Genomic DNA, 19,278 nt, shown 5'->3' on the forward strand with positions numbered 1-19,278 from the left:
TAATGAATTGGCCTCAACTGCCTTCTGTGGTAGAGAATTCCCCAGGTTCACCACTCTCTGGGTGAAGAAATTCCTCCTCATCTCAGTCCTAAATGGCTTACCCCTTATCCTTAGACTGTGACCCCTGGTTCTGGACTCCTCCGCCATTGTGCAGTTTTGGTCACCTTATCTGAGGAAGGATGTTCTTGCCATGGAAGGAGTTCAGCGAAGATTCACCAGGCTGATACCTGGGATGGCAGGAATGACGTATGAGGAGAGATTGGGTCGATTGGGCTTATACTCGCTGGAATTTAGAAGAATGAGAGGGGATCTCATTGAAACTTATAAAATTCTGACAGGACTGGACAGACTAGATGCAGGAAGGATGTTCCCGATGGCGGGGGAGTCCAGAACCAGGGGTCACAGTCTAAGGATAAGGGGTAAGCCATTTAGGACAGAGATGAGGAGGAATTTCTTCACCCAGAGAGTGGTGAACCCATGGAATTCTCTACCACAGAAGGCAGTAGAGGCCAATTCAATAAATATATTCAAGAAGGAGTTGGATATATTTCTTATGGCTAAAGGGATATGGGGAGAAAGCAGGGACCGGGTACTGAGCTTGGATGATCAGCCATGATCGCATTTAATGGCAGAGCAGGCTCGAGGGGCCAAATGGCCTACTCCTGCCTTCCTATCGGGAACATCCTTCCTGCATCTAGTCTGTCTAGTCCTGTTAGGATTTTATAAGTTTCAATGAGATCCCCTCTCATTCTTCTAAACTCCAGCGAGTATAAGCCCAATCGACCCAATCTTTCCTCATACGTCATTCCTACCATCCCAGGTATCAGTTTGGTGAATCTCGAGAGAGAGAGAGAGAGAGAGCAGACGGGGCCTCAGTTTGACGTCTCCTCCGAAAGACAGCACCTCTGACAGTGCGGCGCTCCCTCAGTACTGCACTGGGAGTGTCAGCCTAGATTTTTGCGCTCAAGTGCCTGGAGTGGGACTTGAACCCACAACCTTCTGACTCAGAGGCGAGTGTGCCACCCACTGAGCCACAGGCTGACACACAAACACACGAGGGAGAAAGGAATGGAAGGATATGGTGATGGGGTGAGATGAAGAGGGGTGGGAGGAGGCTCGTGTGGAGCAGACACACCGGCACGGAGCAGTTGGGCTAGGACCCTAGCTATTCACAATATATATTAATGATCTAGACGAGGGAACTAGATGTAATATCTCCAAGTTTGCAGACGACACAAAGCTGGGTGGGCGTGTGTGCTGTGAGGAGGATGCCGAGAAACTCCAATACGATTTGGACAGGTTGGGCGATTGGGCAGATGCATGGCAGATGCAGTATAATGTGGATAAATGCGAGGTTATCCACTTTGGTGGCAAAAACAGAAAGGCAGATTATCTGAACGGCAATAGATTGGGAGAAGGGGAAGTGCAACGAGACCTGGGTGTCCTTGTGCACCAGTCGCTGAAGGTCAGCATGCAGGTGCAGCAGGTGGTTAAGAAGGCAAATGGTATGTTGGCCTTTGTATCGAGAGGGTTTGAGTACAGGAACAAGGATGTCTTGCTGCAGTTGTACAGGGCCTTGGTGAGACCACACCTTGAGTATTGTGTGCAGTTTTGGTCACCTTATCTGAGGAAGGATGTTCTTGCCATGGAGGGAGTGCAGCGAAGATTCACCAGACTGATACCTGGGATGGCAGGAATGACGTATGAAGAGAGATTGGGTCGATTAGGCTTATATTCGCTAGAGCTCATTGAAACTTATAAAATTCTAACAGGACTAGACAGACTAGATGCGGGAAGGATGTTCCCGATGGTCGGGGAGTCCAGAACCAGGGGTCACAGGCTAAGGATAAGGGGTAAGCCATTTAGGACTGAGATGAGGAGGAATTTCTTCACCCAGAGAGTGGTGAACCTGTGGAATTCTCTACCACAGAAGACAGTTGAGGCCAATTCATTAAATATATTCAAGAAGGAGTTAGATATATTTCTTAAGGCTAAAGGGATCAAGGGATATGGGGAGAAGGCAGGGACAGGGTACTGAGTTTGGATGGTCAGCCATGGGGCTAGATTTTCGTGGAGCCGTCAGGCTGGGTTTCAGGCGTGTGGGGGGGCGGGGGGGGAATCCTGAATTTGGTGGTCCCAACACCATCCCGCCCAAAACCCCGCCCCACGTAAGTTTCAGAGGCGGCGGGTACCCGCCCCGCACTGGGACCCGCCGAAACCAGGCGGGAAGGGATTAGTGCCAATTAACTGCCTGTTAACAGGTAGTTAACAGGCAGTTTTTAGCCTAATCCCTATTTTGAGGGATTTCGTGTGGGTTTCCCCGACAGCTCCAAACCACGCCAGGTTAGAGCAGGCGGGCCGTCGGGTTGAAGGAGTTGGAGGGGGTCGCGATGTTGGCGCGCAGGTGAGTGATGGGTGCATGAGTGCAAAGGTAAGTGTGTTTGGTGTGTCTAAAGTGTGTAAAGAACTTTTACTTTCCTGTACTTACCTTCACAGCCTTTCTTGCTGTAGCCGTCGGGAGCGCATCACTCAGCCGGTACTTAAAGCTGAACGGCTGCGATCTGTGAAAAGTGACAGCTTTCAGCTTTGCGTGCCGGTAAGAGTTCTAACTGAGTCTGTGCAGAATGACACATGTCAGAACTCAGACTGTCAGTGTTTGACAGATGAAATTGCAGTCTGTGACGTCACCTGTTGCCGGGTGGCCCTTAATTGGCCTGCTGAGCCCCGCTGGGCGGGCTCAACAAGGTCAATCAAGGGAAAATCGCGCGGATTGGCCGGGCGTCGAAGTAGGCGGGTCAAAAACCCGAAAGGGGAAGTCCCGACTTCTTCCCAGCAGGTTCGGGAAAATCTACCCCATGATCTCACTGAATGGCGGAGCGGGCTCGATGGGACCGAATGGCCTACTCCTGCTCCTATCTTCTATGTTTCTCTCTCTCCTCCTTTAAGACGCTCCTTAAAAACTGACCTCTTTGACCCAGCTTTTGGTCACCTGTCCTAATAGCTGCTTATGTGTCTCGGTGTCAAATTTTTAATTGATAGTCGTGTAGGATTCGCAAAATTGGACTTTGTATTAATAAGGGTCAAATGGCAGAAGAGGCCGTGATTTTAAAGACTGTTTTAAAAGCCCAGAAAAAGGGGCATACAAAATGGCCACCATACCATGTGACCAGCTTATTGGGACACTTTAAAATGGTTCCTGCGCAACCTCAGACAGATTTGTGGATTCAACCCACAGTAAGTTCTGGAAGCCGTTTCTGAGAGAACGAAACCAGACCCACAGGTATGCATATGGATTAGATGCAGATCCAGTCAAGATCGGCCTGGAGACAGAGGCCATCAAAATGTTGCCCCAGACAAAAGGGGACAATTTCATATTCATGAGAACAGCACCCAGGACTAGATAACGAGATCAGCAGGCCATTAAAAACAATGAAGGTAATTCCAGACCAGAGATGGGCCTGTTACCAGCCGTTTGAGACATTTTAAAATATAATGGCTACCCCACTGTGCTCGCAGCCCGCCAAAAATAAAACAAAGACTAACCTGATTTTGGGCGGGAAGTGAAGCCTCTGGAAGAAAGGTATATCTGGAGAGACTTTTCGGCAGTTGGGGCAAGCTTGGAGAGGTAGAGAGGCCAAAGCGAGTTGGAACGCAGAGAGTTGCAAGCCTGCAGCTTGAACTCAGACACACAGCTTGAATCCGGACAGCCAGAAGAAGAAGCAGGCACTCGCAGGAGGAAGAAGAAAGCCAACATCGAGAAGGCCGTCTCGAAGCCGGTGTTCCGCCCCGGGGAAGCACATCGGGAGATCATCGACCATCCCCGGGCCGTTGCCGGAACGAGAGGCCATCGACCCAATTTGGGAGAAGAGAGAAAAGAAACCTGAAGAAGCGATGGGAGCCAGCCCAAGGCTCCTCTAACCAGGGTCGAGCCGACGATCCTCGACCCCGCCGACACCCAGGCCCGCCGGTGTCCAGCCGCCCCCGACCCCCACCTCAGGAGAGAGGTGTGGCACAGCTGGCAGGGGCTCCACGATCCACGTGGAGACGAAACGCCTGAAAGGACCAAACACAGACTCGATTTCAAAACCTTGCACTTCCTAGTGGGATTGGTGAGCATGTTTCTGGCCCTTCACAATCAGATCTAGATAGGTTTAATAAGGGGGTGGATTTTAAGGGTACAATTAACATGAGTTGTTGTCCCTCGATGTTCCGTGTTTCCTTATTTCATGATGATCTTTGCAGAGTATAAGATGCCTGTATTTGCTTTAGTTAGTACTGTGTCGTTATGATTTGTTTATGTGTTTTTCCCTCCCATGTGCTCCCTTATCTGCTTGCATTTGATTTGATATTTTTCCTTAGGCAATAAAATTTCATTGGGGCAGAAATTCGGATCGGGGGCTTGCCGCGCGTGCAAGCCCCCGATCTGCACTTACCCGACGCGCCTGCCGTTCACCTCCAGGGACGCCTGGAATTCCTTTTTGAAAGAGAAGAATCCCGGGCAGCGTCTGACGTCACGCCGCCCAGGAGTGCAGCCAGTGCGAAGCCTGGAGCATGCTGTGCAACTGAGACACGCCCCTTGAGGTCTCAGTTTAACAGGACACGCCCCCAATGTTTCTCAGAAGCTGCAAAGCATTTTTAGATGGAGAGCAGCATTTCAAATAGGTTTTTGGTATTTTTAATGAAGCTTTTGCTAGCTTTTATAAACTTTTAAAAACGTTTACATTATTTTGAAGAATCTGAAGTAGTTTTAAACAGAATTAAAGCAATTTAAAGACTTTTAAAAGCCCTGAAAGAATTTTTTTCATTCCATTTATTTATTTAGCAACGTTGTCGTCATACGTGTCTTCACACTGTTCCCTTTGGGGAACTGTATGAAGTGGTGGAAGGATTTATGGCCGTGATTAACGCTCCTTCCGTGACCGTAACCATCTTTGTACCAGCCATTAGGGTGGTTAATCCTATGGCGGGAGGGTTTTACGGGCTCCCACAAGCTATACAAGGAGGGGGGGCCACCCACACCCACGGATGCAAATATCCCACTGGATGTCAACCCAGAATTTAGAGCCGGAGCTCCGACTCCACTTGCCGGGACTGTCTGGAGCGGGGTTCGAAACCCTACCCCGTCTGGCCCAGCGGCAGGGATCCTACCGCTACGCCAAAGGCCCAATCCGATTAGCAACGTGAAATGGCTGGAATGAGCACAATTCACGGCATTAAAAGAACTCACAATTGAACTCAGCAATCTCCTCAAGGAGGTGGAGGCGCAGCGCCTGCTCATCATTGGTAATGAGAAGTCCAAGGCGCCGCAAAAAGGGCAGATGATAGCTTGGTCTTTCAAGTGGCAGCATAGGGCTCCAGTCACGGGGAGGGAAAAGGCGCAGGAAACGTATGGGTGTCACCTTTTGCGCGGAGTGGGCCTTTTGCATAGCGGTAAGCATCCCCGCCGCTGGGCCAGAAGGAGTAGGGTTTCGAACCCCACTCCAGACAGTCCCGGCAAGTGGAGTCGGAGCTCCAACTATAAATTCTGGGTGGGCATCCAGCGGGATACTTGCGTCCGCAGGTGTGGGTGGCCCCCCCCCCCCTCAGATGGGTTGTGGGAGCCCGTAAAACCCTCACGCCATAGGACTAACCACCCTAATGGCTGGTATGAAGATGGTTATGGTCACGGAAGGAGCGTTAACGTGGCCAGAAATCCTTCCACCACTTCATACAGTTCCCGAAAGGGAACAGTGTGCGGATACGTACGACGATGACCTCTTGCGCAATGCACCTCCTTGGACCCTCAGTCGCAGATGCGAGGGGGCAAATCGTGCAATTGTTAAATTTTTCATTTTATTGACATGTAAAATGTTGGCCCAGTAATTCCGTTCCAAACGCGTGAGTACGGTCGGGGTACTCACACGTCTGGCCGGAGGAAATGCCGGTTTTCAGCATACACAGCACATGCGGGGAAAACCGGCATTTCCTGTCCTCTGAACGAAGGGGTTCAGAGGCAGAACGCGTGCGACTGCACAGGCAGCGCGTGCGCAGTAAAATTCGCCGGTTTCATTCATGCTTTCAGTGAGGTTAAGTCCTTACAACTTACACATGAAAAAAGCATGAGTACAGTTGCTCCAGAGGCTGCGGAGGAAGATATATTTTATCGTGGAGCTTCTGAAAGGCAATATTTTTGTTTGGGAAAGGGAGGAAAGTTATTTTAAGAAATGCTGAGGTAAGTTTTAAAGTTTATTTTTGTTTTTTAAAATGGGTTTTCAGTACTGTAGGTAGAAGGAGCAATTGTGGCTATGTGAATTGAAATTGCTGTGTTTATTAAATGTGAAAATGACTCCAACATTTTTAAGAAACTTTTCATCAGTAATATATTCTTTTAAGTAATTATGTATGTATGTCTGTATATATTCCTTTGCGTATATGTATGTATGTATATATTCCTTTACTTATGTGTATGAATGTATGTATTTAATTATGACTTTCAGAGAAAGTAACTTATTGGAAAATCATAATTAAATACATACATTCATACACATAAGTAAAGGAATATATACGGACATACATACATAATTACTTAAAAGAATATATTACTGATGAAAAGTTTCTTTCTTAAAAATGTTGGAAATGTTAATTACTCATTTTAGAAGTCATTTTCACATTTAATAAACACAGCAATTTCAATTCACACAGCCACAATTGCTCCTTCTACCTACAGTACTGAAAACCCGTTTAAAAAAAAAAATTAAACTTTAAAACTTACCTCAGCATTTCTTAAAATAACTTTCCTCCCTTTCCCAAACAAAAATATTGCCTTTCAGAAGCTCCACGATAAAATATATCTTCCTCCGCAGCCTCTGGAGCAACTTTACACATGCTTTTTTCATGTGTAAGTTGTAAGGACTTAACCTCACTGAATCCATGAATGAAATCGACGAAGTTCACTGCGCACGCGCTGCCTGTGCAGTCGCACGTGCTGTGCCTCTGAACCCCTTCGTTCAGAGGACAGGAAATGCCGGTTTTCCCCGCATGCGCTGTGCATGCTGAAAACCGGCATTTCCTCCGGCCAGACGCGCGAGTACCCCGACCGTACTCACGCGTTTGGAACGGAATTACTGGGCCATTTTGTTTCATCAAACTTGGTCTACAAGAGTTTTCTCTACATTGTAGTTCCTGCGCCTAAGTCCAGAGTATAGAATCTAAGGGGCGAGTGGGTCGAACCACTCAAGGTTTACTGTGCAAGAGAGAGAGAGGCCTCTAGAGAGAGAAACCTCAGGGAAACCTCTCGAGGAAAACCCCCTACAGTCGCTCCTGTGAAGAGCCTTGTGATGCTTTACTACATTACAGGCACGGGATAAATGCAGGTTGTTGTTACAATTCTAGAACGCCAGCGGGCCACTATATCGAAACACAGCAGGTGTCCTGGGGCCCAATATTTATCCCTCAACCAACATCACTAAACACAGACGATCTGGTCGTTATCACATTGCTGTTTGTGGGAGCTTGCTGTGCGCAAATTGGCTGTCGCTTTTCCTATATTACAACAGTGACCACACGTCAAAAACATACTTCATTGGCTGGGAAGAGCTTTGGGACGTCCCGAGGTCGCGTAAGGTGCTACATAAATGCAAATCTTTCTTTTCTAAAATCTCACCATTTAAAACCCAATCTCCATGTTCCTAATTAATAAGACCTAAACTTAACTTTCATTCCTACATCTATACTCTTATCAAATTCAGAAGCAGAGCAGTTATGTTAAACTTGTAGAGAACCCTTGGTTAGACCACACTTGGAGCACTGTGCACAGTTCTGGTCTCCATATACCTTGGTTAGACCACAGCACTGTGCACAGTTCTGGTCTCCATATACCTATGTTAGACCACACTTGGAACACTGTGCACAGTTCTGGTCTCCATATACCTTGGTTAGACCACACTTGGAGCACAGTGCACAGTTCTGGTCTCCATATTATAAAAAGGATAGAGACACACTGGAGAAGGTGCAAAGAAGATTTACTAGGATGATCCCAGAACTGAGAGGTTATAACGATCAGGAAAGGATGAACAGGCTGGGGCTCTATTTCCCTAGAAAAGAGAAGGCTGAGTGGTGACCTGATACAGGTCTTTAAGATTAGGAAAGAGTTCGATAGGGTAGACGTAGAGAAGATGTTTCCACTTGTGGGGGAGAGCAGAACTAGGGGACATCAATAGAAGACAGTCACTAATAAATCCAATCGGGAATTCAGGAGAAACTTCTTTACCCAGAGAGTGGTGAGAATGTGAAACTCGCTACCACAGGGAGTGGTTGAGGCGAATAGTATAGAAGCATTTAAGAGGAGGCTGGATAAACACACGAGGGAGAAAGGAATGGAAGGATTTGGTGAGATGAGGAAAGGCTGGCGTGGAGCATAAACACCGGCGCAGAGTGGTTGGGCCGGATGGTCAGTCTCGGAGCTGCAAGTTCCACGTAAAGTCACCAAGGCGGGTTCCAACCGTCGGCCGAGGCCCCAAAACGCCGCCGATCACTTCCCCAGGCGGTGGACGGCCTTGTTGTGCCGGCTGAAGCTGGAGATCTGGCTGAATTCCTTGCTGCAGATCTGGCAGCGGTAAGGCTTCTCGCCGGTGTGGGTGCGGCGGTGCACGGCCAGGCTGGAGGTGCAGCCGAAGCGCTTGCCGCAGGTGCCGCAGGGGTAAGGCTTCTCGCCGGTGTGGGTGCGGCGGTGCACGGCCAGGTCGGAGGCGCAACCGAAGCGCTTCCCGCAGGTGCCGCAGGGGTAAGGCTTCTCGCCAGCGTGGGTGCGGCGGTGCACACCCAGGTTGGAGGTGCTGCCAAAGCGCTTGCCGCAGGTGCCGCAGGGGTAGGGCTTCTCGCCAGTGTGGGTGCGGCGGTGCACGGCCAGCTCGGAGGCGCCGCCAAAGCGCTTGCCACAGGTGTCGCAGGGGTAGGGCTTCTCCCCGGTGTGGGCCCGGCGCCGGTGCACGGCCAGGTTGGAGGTGCGTCTGAAGCGCTTGCCGCAAGTGCCGCAGGGGTAGGGCTTCTCGCCAGTGTGGGTGCGGCGGTGCGCGGCCAGGTGGGAGGCGCCGCGGAAGTGCTTGCCGCAGGTGCCGCAGGGGTAAGGCTTCTCGCCGGTGTGGATGCGGCGGTGCACAGCCAGGTCAGTGGCGCAGATGAAGCGCTTGCCGCAGGTGTCGCAGGGGTAGGGCTTCTCCCCGGTGTGGGCCCGGAGCCGGTGGGTGGCCAGGTTGGAGGTGCGGCTGAAGCGCTTGCCGCAGGTGCCGCAGGGGTAGGGCTTCTCGCCAGTGTGGGTGCGGCGGTGCACGGCCAGGTCGGAGGAGCGGCCGAAGCGCTTGCCGCAGGTGCCGCAGGGGAAAGGCTTCTCGCCGGTGTGGGTGCGGCGGTGCATGGCCAGGTCGTTGGAGCGGCTGAAGCGCTTGCCGCAGGTGTCGCAGGGGTAGGGCTTCTCCCCGGTGTGGACGCGCCAGTGGACGCTCAGGTCGTATGAGAGGCCAAAGCCGCGGCCGCAGATGTCGCAGCGGAACGGCCAGTCCCCCGTGTGGCGGGGCCGGTGCTTGAGCAGGTCGGAGGCACGGGCGAACCGCTTGCCGCAGTCCACGCACTCCACCGGCTCCTTCTCCCGGTGCATCGACTGGTGCTCCTCCAGCCCGCCGAAACAGTCAAAGGTCCTCCCGCACTGGGAGCAGATGAAGCTCTTCCCGACGCCTGGGGACTCCTTCAGACCGTCCTCCTCCTCCTCCTCCTCTTCCTCTTCCTCCTCCTCTTCTTCCTCTTCCTCCTCCTCTTCTTCCTCCTCCTCGGAGCAGCTCCCGCCAATCCCATTCCGGGAGCTCTCCGGCGACTCGACGACGTTCTCCTCCGGTGCTCGGGAATCCTCCATCGGAGCTGTCTGTCTCTCCTAGGGAGAATGAACAGATAGTCATGTGGAGAGACTGCAGAAGCTGGGGTTGTTCTCCTTAGAGCAGAGAAGGTTAAGGGGAGATTGACCAGAATGGTAATAGGGATGAGGGACTTCAGTGATGTGGAGAGACTGGAGAAGCTGGGATTGTTCTCCTTAGTGCAGAGAAGCTTAAGGGAGATTGACTAGAATGGTACCAGGGTTGAGGGACTTCAGTGATGTGGAGAGACTGGAGAAGCTGGGATTGTTCTCCTTAGCGCAGAGAAGGTTAAGGGGAGATTGACCAGAATGGTACCAGGGATGAGGGACTTCAGTGATGTGGAGAGACTGGAGAAGCTGGGGTTGTTCTCCTTAGAGCAGAGAAGGTTAAGTGGAGATTGACCAGAATGGTCCCAGGGAACGGGGGGGGGGGGAGGTTTAGGAGGGGAGGAAGGAATAGAAAGAACACCCTGTACTTTTGTAAGAGGCAGGAAAGATAAAATGTTGCAAATGGGAATGGCAAAAATCATACTGCATGAAAAATGGGTGCCAAATAACTGCCTGAATCCAAGAGGTTAAAGCTTAAAACTAAAGGCTTTTATTAAGTAAGAACATGGCATCAAGTTAACACAGGGCAACCATCATTCATCACCGACCCAGCCCTTCCGCGTAAGACCCAGCTCTTATAATTAAGACTCACACCAATCCGGAGGATCCAGAGGGTCGGGGCTAGGGAGGAGCATTCGTGGTTACATGTGTAGAACATTCCAGACATTAACAAGTACAACAACAGACAATACAAATGCCAGAACACAGAGTTATTTCATCACATTGGCCCAGAAATTGGTGTCGGAGGCTTCCCGTGGGTGCAAGCCCCTGACCTACACTTACATAGCGCGCCGACTGTTGAAGCCTGGCCCGCAGTGGATTTCCTGTCAGTGGCCCACTTCAGCTCCCGGCGCGCTGTGCTTGCGTGATCCAGCGGCGTAGTTATTTCAATGAGCCGGCTGGGATCACGTGAGCACTGGGCAGCCAATGGGAGGTTGCAAAAGTTCATTCATGAGTTTGATAGTAAGAACTGTCAAACTCATGAAAACTCAGGGTGCCCAAAACACTACTTAAGCTTCAAATAAAAGTTAAAAAAACATCCCACTAAATAAATGAACTAATAACTGTAAAAAACTATTTTAAACAATTATTCAAATTTTTGAAAAAAATAATTTTTTAACAAATCGGGTCTAAAAATACACTTACCTTACTGTAAATTCTTTAAAAATAAACCTGTGGAAACAATTTCTAAATTTAATTAATAGACCACTTACCTTTTAAAACTAAGTACTTACGTCTGCTTTTTTCACGCGCAAAAACCGGAGACCTTTACACACGGGCAACTCTTTAAAAAAAAAGGAATTTCAGCGCGCACGCGCTGCCTGAAACGTCGCCCGCGTTCCGCCTCTTAACCCCTTGGTTCAGAGGACAGGAAACGCCGGTTTCCCGCGCATGCGCTAAACCGGCACTTCCATCGGGCCCATGCGTGAGTACCCCGTCCGTACTCACACGTTGGGACCCGAATTACTGGGCCGTTATCTGAAATTGTTAAAACTCAATGTTGAGTCCGGCAGGCTGCAAAGTGAGTTTAACAATTGCAGATAATGATCCCTGCCCCCACTTTTCATGCAGTATGATTTTTGCCATTCCCATTTGCAACATTTTATCTTTTCTGCCTCTAACAAAAGTACAGGGTGTTCTTTCTATTCCTTCCTCCCCTCCTAACTTCCCCCCCTGTCTCTGCACCTGCTTAATATCCGTTACATCTCCAGCTTTTTCCAGTTCTGATGAAGGGTCCCAGACCTGAAACGTTGGCTCTGTTTCTCTCTCCACGGATGCTGCCTGGCCTGCTGAATATTTCCAGCATTTTCTGTTATTTCAGCTGCTAAATTGAGCAGGTAAATTGGAATTTTTTTTAAAAAAGCCCCCAGGCTTCCCTCACTCCGCTTATTACTCCCCCAAACCCCAGGATTCACTCCCTCTTCCCCACTCACTCACTCACCAGGCCCTGGACCACCTCCTCTTCCTCCTCCAGGCAGAAGGAGCCGCTCAAAATGTCGGCCTGCCGTCCCTCCGCAAAAGACTACAACCCCCGGCGTGCCCCGCGGCAGCCGGCGCAGGCGCGGCTCGCCCGGTTGAGTGGGCGGGGTTGGCGACCGAGCGCGCGCTGATTGGACGCCGGCGGCCCCGTGGGAGAAGCACGAGCGAGGGCCGGGGGGGGAGGGGGCCACAATGGAGCATGCGCAGTATCTCTTCCCTCTGTCGGATTAAAAGGGGGCGGGGCCAGCTGCGAGCATGCGCAGTGTCTCCAGCCAGCCGCAAGAAAAAAGGCGGGGCCATTGTAGAGCATGCGCAGTGTCTCTTCTTCCCAGCCCCAATGAAAGGGGCGGGGCCATGTTGGAGCATGCGCAGTGTCGCTTCACCCCCAGCCCCAATGAAAGGGGCGGGGCCATCTCGGAGCATGCGCAGTATCTCGCTTTTCCTGCCGTTGACTGCACCTCCGCCGGCGGGGCATAATGGGGAGTGTACCCTTGGAGCGGACCCTTGGAGCGGGACGGCGCGGCCGCCATTTTGAGCGGCTGTTTCTGCCTGGAGGAAGAAGAGGAGGTCCAGGGCCTGGTGATTGGGAGTTAGTGGGGAAGAGGGAGTGAATCCTGGGGTTTTGGGGCAGTAATAGCCGGGGGCGGGGGGGGTTGAGGGAAGTGATTTGAAAAAAAATTCCAATTTAGCTGCTGAATTTATCACCTTGGCTGTGTGTGGGATCTTGCTGTGCGCAAATTGGCTTTCTCCCCACCTCCCGCCCCCTTTTTCCCTACCTCATCGCACCTTTCCAAAAAAAAGCACCCCCTGGGCCGTGAAGCGCTCCCCGAGGCCGCGCCACGTACCAGTCTCTTGAGTTGTCAACGGAATTTGACAGTCGGTTATTTTGCCATTGCGCTCCAGATGACCCCTCGCATTTCCCATTGCGCTCCAGATGACCCCTGGCATTTGCCATAGCACTCCAAATGACCTTCCGCCCCCGCATTTGACATTACGCCTCTTCTCGAGTACATGCCTTTTGAAAGTTCCTACGGAATCTGCTTCCACTGCCCTTTCAGGCAGTGCGGTCCAGATTACAACAACCCTCTGGTTCTGTTGCCAATTATTTAAAATCTGTGTCCTCTGGTTGCAAACCCATATGCCAGAGCAGACAGTTTCTCCCTACTTGCTCTATTTGAACACCTCTATTAAATCTCCCCTTAACCTTTTCTGCTCTAAGGAGAACAATCCCAGCTTCTCCAGTCTCTCCACATCACTGACGTCCCTCATCCCTATTACCATTCTGGTCAATCTCCCCTTAACCTTCTCTGCTCTAAGGAGAACAACCCCAGCTTCTCCAGTCTCTCCACATCACTGAAGTCCCTCATCCCTGGTACCATTCTGGTCAATCTCTCCTTAACCTTCTCTGCTCTAAGGAGAACAATCCCAGCTTCTCCAGTCTCTCCACATCACTGAAGTCCCTCATCCCTGGGACCATTCTGGTCAATCTCCCATTAACCTTCTCTGCTCCAAGGAGAACAACCCCAGCTTCTCCAGTCTCTCCACATGACTATCTGTTCATTCTCTCTAGGAGGGACCGACAGCCCGGATGGAGGATTCCCAAGCACCAGAGGAGAACGTCCTCGAGTCGCTGGAGACCTCCTGGAATGGGATTGGCACGGGTTGCTCCGAGGAGGAGGAGGAGGATGGTCGGAAGGAGTCCCCGGCCGTCCGGAAGAGCTTCATCTGCTCCCAGTGTGGGAGGACCTTTGACTGTTTCGGCGGGCTGGAGGAGTACCAGTCGATCCATCGGGAGGAGCCGGTGGAGTGCGCGGACTGCGGCAAGTGGTTCGCCCGCGCCTCCGACCTGCTCAAGCACCGGTGCGCCCACACTGGCGAGAAACCCTTCGCCTGCGAGGTCTGCGGCTGCGGTTTCCGGCGGCGCGATGCCGTGTCCTCCCACCGGCGCTCCCACACTGGCGAGACGCCCTACCCGTGCGAGGTCTACGAGCAGGCCTTCCGGCACCGGGCCAGCCTGGCCGCCAATGGCGACGGTGCCACACCGGCGAGAAGCCGTACCCGTGCGCCCGCTGCGGCAAGCGCTTCACTGACCTCACCGGCGTCCGGCGCCACGCCGTGACCCATGCCCGCCTAGGACAGTGTGCCACCAAACCACGTGGTGGGAAGTGAGCCACTGGATTTGGCCGCCAGATGAACAGTGGCCTCCACGCATCAACAATGGGACCATCTGTCGTGTCCGTGTGTAGATAAAGACACTGAAGACAGGAGTTGGTTCATAGGTATTTACTAAGCAAGTCTGGGGGGGGGGGGTTCTAAAGGATATACACAATACACAGGCTTATATAGCCCAAGTGGCAATTACCGGCATTACGCACACCTGGGGCTCTTAAACGCACATACACCACAATTCCTCCCCTTCTAGCTAACTAGTACATCATATTTTAAGTAATTATTAATTACATGTTGTATGCAAAATAATATACATTGCTGTATTAATTAATTATAAGTTAGTCTCTCAGGAGGCTTCCTGACTCGGTCCGGATAACGCCTCGGGGGTGTAGTAGTTTCTGGTGGTGTAGTAGGTTCTTCTGGCAAGGCTGATTCGGCTTGAAGGCCAGTGTTGGGTTCATCGGGCTCCAGTATCACCGGATCGGAGGTAGATATGGGTATCTCTACTTCATCGTTAGATGTATAGAGTGGTGGTGTAGGTTGTCCCTTTTCGGATGACTTGATGATTTGGTCAGCATGGCGCCTTATTATGCTGTCTCCGATGTCCACGGTATACATCAGTGGTCCTAATCGTGTGCAGATAGTTCCAGGCTGCCATTTCTCGGTACGGTAGTCCCGGGCCAAAACCGGTTGGCCTATCTGGAAGGCCCTAGTTGGCCTTTCATTCATGCCCTGAAACTGCCGGTTCTCCACGTCCCTTCGGATGTTGGGCTTGACCAAATCCAGCCGGCATCTTAGGTTTCTATTGTAGAACATCACGGCGGGAGTTTGGTTAGTAACCATATGCATTGCATTCCTATATGCAAATAAGAAGTTATCCACCTTGTGCTGAAGTTTTATGTCTTCATTACCCATGGCCTTGATGGCCTTCTTGAAGGTCTGGACAAACCTTTCAGCCAATCCATTGGTGGCGGGATGGTATGGGGCGGACGTGTAGTGCTTTACCCCATTGTTCTTTAAGAACTTTCTGAATTCTTCGGACACAAATTGCGGTCCATTATCAGAACATATCTGCTCCGGCAGCCCATTCCTGGCAAATATGGTCCTTAATACTGTGATGGTTTTTTCCGTGGTGGTGGAGGACATCTTTATTACCTCCGGCCACTTGGAGTGTGCATCAACTGCGATTAAGAACATTGAGTCCATAAATGGACCAGCAAAGTCGATGTGCACCCTTTGCCAGGGAGATGAGGGCCACTCCCATGGATGTAGAGGGGCCTGTGGCGGAGCATTTTGGACCTTCTGGCATCCTAGACAGCTCTTGCTCATGTCTTCAATGTCTCCATCGATACCTGGCCACCATACAAACGCCCTAGCTAGGTTCTTCATTTTCACTCCACCCAGATGCCCCTCGTGAAGCTCCTTTAGCACTTTATCCTGGAGTTTGGGTGGAATCACCACTCTGGATCCACACATCAAGGTTCCTCGGCACACTGACAGCTGTTCCCTTCTTTGCGAGAATGCTGGCAACAGTGGTTCGCCATGTGCTGGCCATCCCTTCACTGTTAAATCGTAGACCCGTGAGAGAGTAGGGTCATTTCTTGTCTCCCTTTCAATGGCAGAATTTGTCACCGGTAGACATTCCACTATGGTAGAGTGGAATATCTCTACTGGGTCCAGTGTAGGTGCCTCTTCTATCGTTGGCAACGGTAGGCGTGATAAACCGTCAGCATTCCCATGCTGTTTTGACCCTTTGTATTCAATGTTGTATTGGTGTGCCCCTAGAAAAAGGGACCACCTCTGTAGTCTTTGTGCCGTCATAATGGGGACACCTTTTTTAGGGTTGAATATGGAGATGAGGGGTTGATGGTCAGTCAGCAAGGTAAATTTTTGTCCGTGTAGGTAATGGTTGAATTTCTTCACTCCCCATACCAGGCTGAGTGCTTCCCTGTCTATCTGGGCATAGTTACGCTCAGCTGAGTTCAATGAGCGTGACGCAAAAGCTATCGGCCGTTCCGAGCCATCAGGGAATCTATGGGACAATACCGCTCCTATGCCGTAAGGGGATGCATCGCACGCCAGTCTGATTGGTAGTGATGGGTTGTAATGAGCCAAAATTTTCTCGGATGTGATTAAGTCTTTACATTTATGGAAGGCACGTTTACAGTCTTCGTTCCATTTCCAAATCACTCCTGTCTGTAGAAGATCATTAAGAGGGTGTAGAATAGTTGATAAGTTCGGTAAAAATTTATGATAGTAATTTATTAATCCCAGGAATGACCTTAATTGTGAAACATTTTCAGGTGCTGGGGCTTTTATAACTGCTTCAATTTTTTCAGGTGACTTATGCAACCCTTCCTTATTAATTATGTGGCCACAATATGATATCTGATTTTGGAAAAATTCGCACTTGGGGCGATTTGCTCGTAGGCCCCGTTCTTTCAGCCTAGTGAGCACCTGCTCCAAATTGGCAAGGTGCTCGTTGTCGTTTTCTCCTGTTATAAGGATGTCGTCTAGGTAGCATTGAGTCCCCGGAATCCCTTGCAGGACTTGCTCCATAGCTCTTTGCCAGATAGCTGGAGCTGATGCTATTCCAAAAACCAGTCGATTGTACTGGTACAGGCCTTTGTGTGTGTTTATTGTGAGATACTTTTTAGAGGTCTCCTCAACCTCCATCTGTAGATATGCCTGTGCCAAGTCAATTTTTGTGAAACGTTTCCCTCCGGATAGTGAGGCGAAAATATCTTCTATCCTCGGAAGAGGATACTGTACCGTGTGAAGGACCGGGTTTACAGTCACCTTAAAGTCCCCACAGATGCGAATTTTTTTCTGTTCCTCAGAGTTATTTTTCAATGTTTTTTTCATGACTGGAACGATGGGTGTTGCCCATTCGCTCCAATCTATTTTGGATAATACACCTGCCTTTTCCAAATTCTTCAGCTCTGCCTCGACTGCCGGACGTATTGCGTATGGCACCGGTCTTGCCTTAAAAATTTTTGGAATTGCTGTATCTTCCACTTTTATTGAGGCGGTGATGCCTTTCAAGGTTCCTAGTTTCTCTTGAAACACTTCTTTGGCGTTGGCCAAGATGTCTTTTAATCGTTCAGGTATGATGTCATCATTGTTTTTTTCCTTACTGGTCACCGTCAGTGCCTGAATGGAGTGCCAGTCTAAACGTATCTTCCTTATCCATTCACGGTGGACCACCATCTTGTAGAATGTATAAATACAACTTTTGTATTTCTTTGCCGTTGTATACCACAGGCACCCTTATTTTTCCTTTGGGGTAGACTTTCTGCCCCGTATATGTTTTTAAGATAATGGATGTGTCTTTTAGAGGTATATGCGAAAATAGCCTCTCGTAATCTCGTCGATTTATTACGGTTAGAGCTGATCCTGTATCTAGCTCCATTTTAACTGGGGACCCTGCTATTGTGAGGGTAACCCAAATGGTTTGGTAATCCTCTTTGGCAAGTACATTATGTAATTTGAGACAGCTTAGTCTCTTGTTTCCGGAGTCGCTATCGCTATTCTGGTCTTCGGAGCTATTGTCCGTCATCATTTGTACCTTCCTGTACTTTCCTTTATTGATTTTTTGTTTTCTGTCAGTGGATTTATTTTGTCCAGATTGGCATACCCGTGCAATGTGTCCAATCTTACCACATTGCCTGCATGCTTTGCCCTTGAACCAGCAGTCCCTCTGGTTATGGGTGGATCTGCCGCAGCGATAACATCTTCCGAACTCCTGTGTCATTTTATGGGTGCCGAAGTCCTGTGTCTCTTGTATCTCTGCAGCTCCTTTTGCTGCTGCTTCGTATGATACAGCCATACTGAAAGCTTTGTCCAATGTTAAATCATTTTCAGAAAGCAGTCTTTTTTGTGTTCCTTCACTTAAGAGACCGCAAACAAATTTGTCTCGAAGATAATCCGATAGTCCTGCTCCGAATTGGCAGTACTTTGATAGCTTTCTTAATTCGGTTAGGTAATCAGCGTTACTTTCATTCTTGTGTTGATTTCTCTTGAAGAACTTGAATCGTTCCGCTATCAGCAGCGGTGTTGGGTTTAAATGCTCCTGCAGGGTATCAACAATTTCTTTAAAAGTCTTGTCCTTTGGTTTGGCTGGAGTGATTAAATTTCGTAACAGCCCATATGTCTTCGCGCCCATTAAGTTCAGAAGTACTGAAGCTTTTTTTTCATCTGTTATTCCATTTGCAGTGCAATAAACCTCTACTCTTTCCACGTATGTGGTCCAATCTTCTATTTCGCCATCAAAAGCCTCAATATTACCAGATTTAGGCATTTCAGAAAAGATATGGCGCTTCCCGCGCTTTTTTTTTCTCTGTAGCAACGATATGGCGCTTCCCGCGCTTTCCCGCCGCTGCTACCGATAAGAACGCTGTTTTACTGTGGTTTCCGTTTATTCACTGTTGGAGACTCGTTCCCGATGGAGGTCTAAACGCTGACCTGCTTGCCGCGCCAGCCGTCTCTCGAGTGCACCCTCCCAGTCCGTTATTACTTGCCTCCGATTTCGCTGCCTGTCTCAGCTGTAGAGCCCGCCGCTGGAGCTCCAGCCTGACGCCCAGGAAGGATTAGCGCAGTACCTGTCACCAGCTTGGCCAGCTGGTGAAACCACAGTTTCTCTTACTTCCTTGAGTCTTCTGGACGCTGGAGGAATCGATGTCCTTGAGGTGCTGCCGAATTGCAGGTAAGTCCGTTTCCACTTCGTCGCCACTGTCGTGTCCGTGTGTAGATAAAGACACTGAAGACAGGAGTTGGTTCATAGGTATTTACTAAGCAAGTCTTGGGGGGGGGGGGGGGGGGGTTTCTAAAGGATATACACAATACACAGGCTTATATAGCCCAAGTGGCAATTACCGACATTACGCACACCTGGGGCTCTTAAAGGCACATACACCATAATTGCTCTTAAAGGCACATACACCACACCATCGTCAGAACTTAAGACCATCAGAATTAGGAGCAGGAGTCAGCCATTCGGCCCCTCGAGCCTGCTCCGCCATTCAATAAGATCATGGCTGATCTTCGACCTCAACTCCATTTTCCCCGCCCGATCCCCATATCCCTCGATTCCCCGAGAGTCCAAAAATCTATCGATCGCAGCCTTGAATATACTCAATGAC

At 50.0% G+C, this 19,278-nt stretch overlaps 1 protein-coding gene across 1 annotated transcript in view; it reads right to left on the reverse strand.

The window, feature by feature from the left end:
- Positions 1-19,278, reverse strand: part of LOC147084851 (uncharacterized) — a 63,351-nt gene that overhangs the window by 16,426 nt on the left and 27,647 nt on the right. The window contains 1 exon segment of the mRNA XM_085979349.1: positions 8,511-9,514. Within this exon segment, the coding sequence (XP_085835475.1) occupies positions 8,511-9,514 (1,004 nt within the window).

The sequence above is a fragment of the Somniosus microcephalus genome, unplaced genomic scaffold (genome assembly GCF_052327205.1).
Source record: "Somniosus microcephalus isolate GS21.2 unplaced genomic scaffold, FLI_Smic_1.0 unresolved_chr9, whole genome shotgun sequence".
NCBI classification, from domain to species: domain Eukaryota; kingdom Metazoa; phylum Chordata; class Chondrichthyes; order Squaliformes; family Somniosidae; genus Somniosus; species Somniosus microcephalus.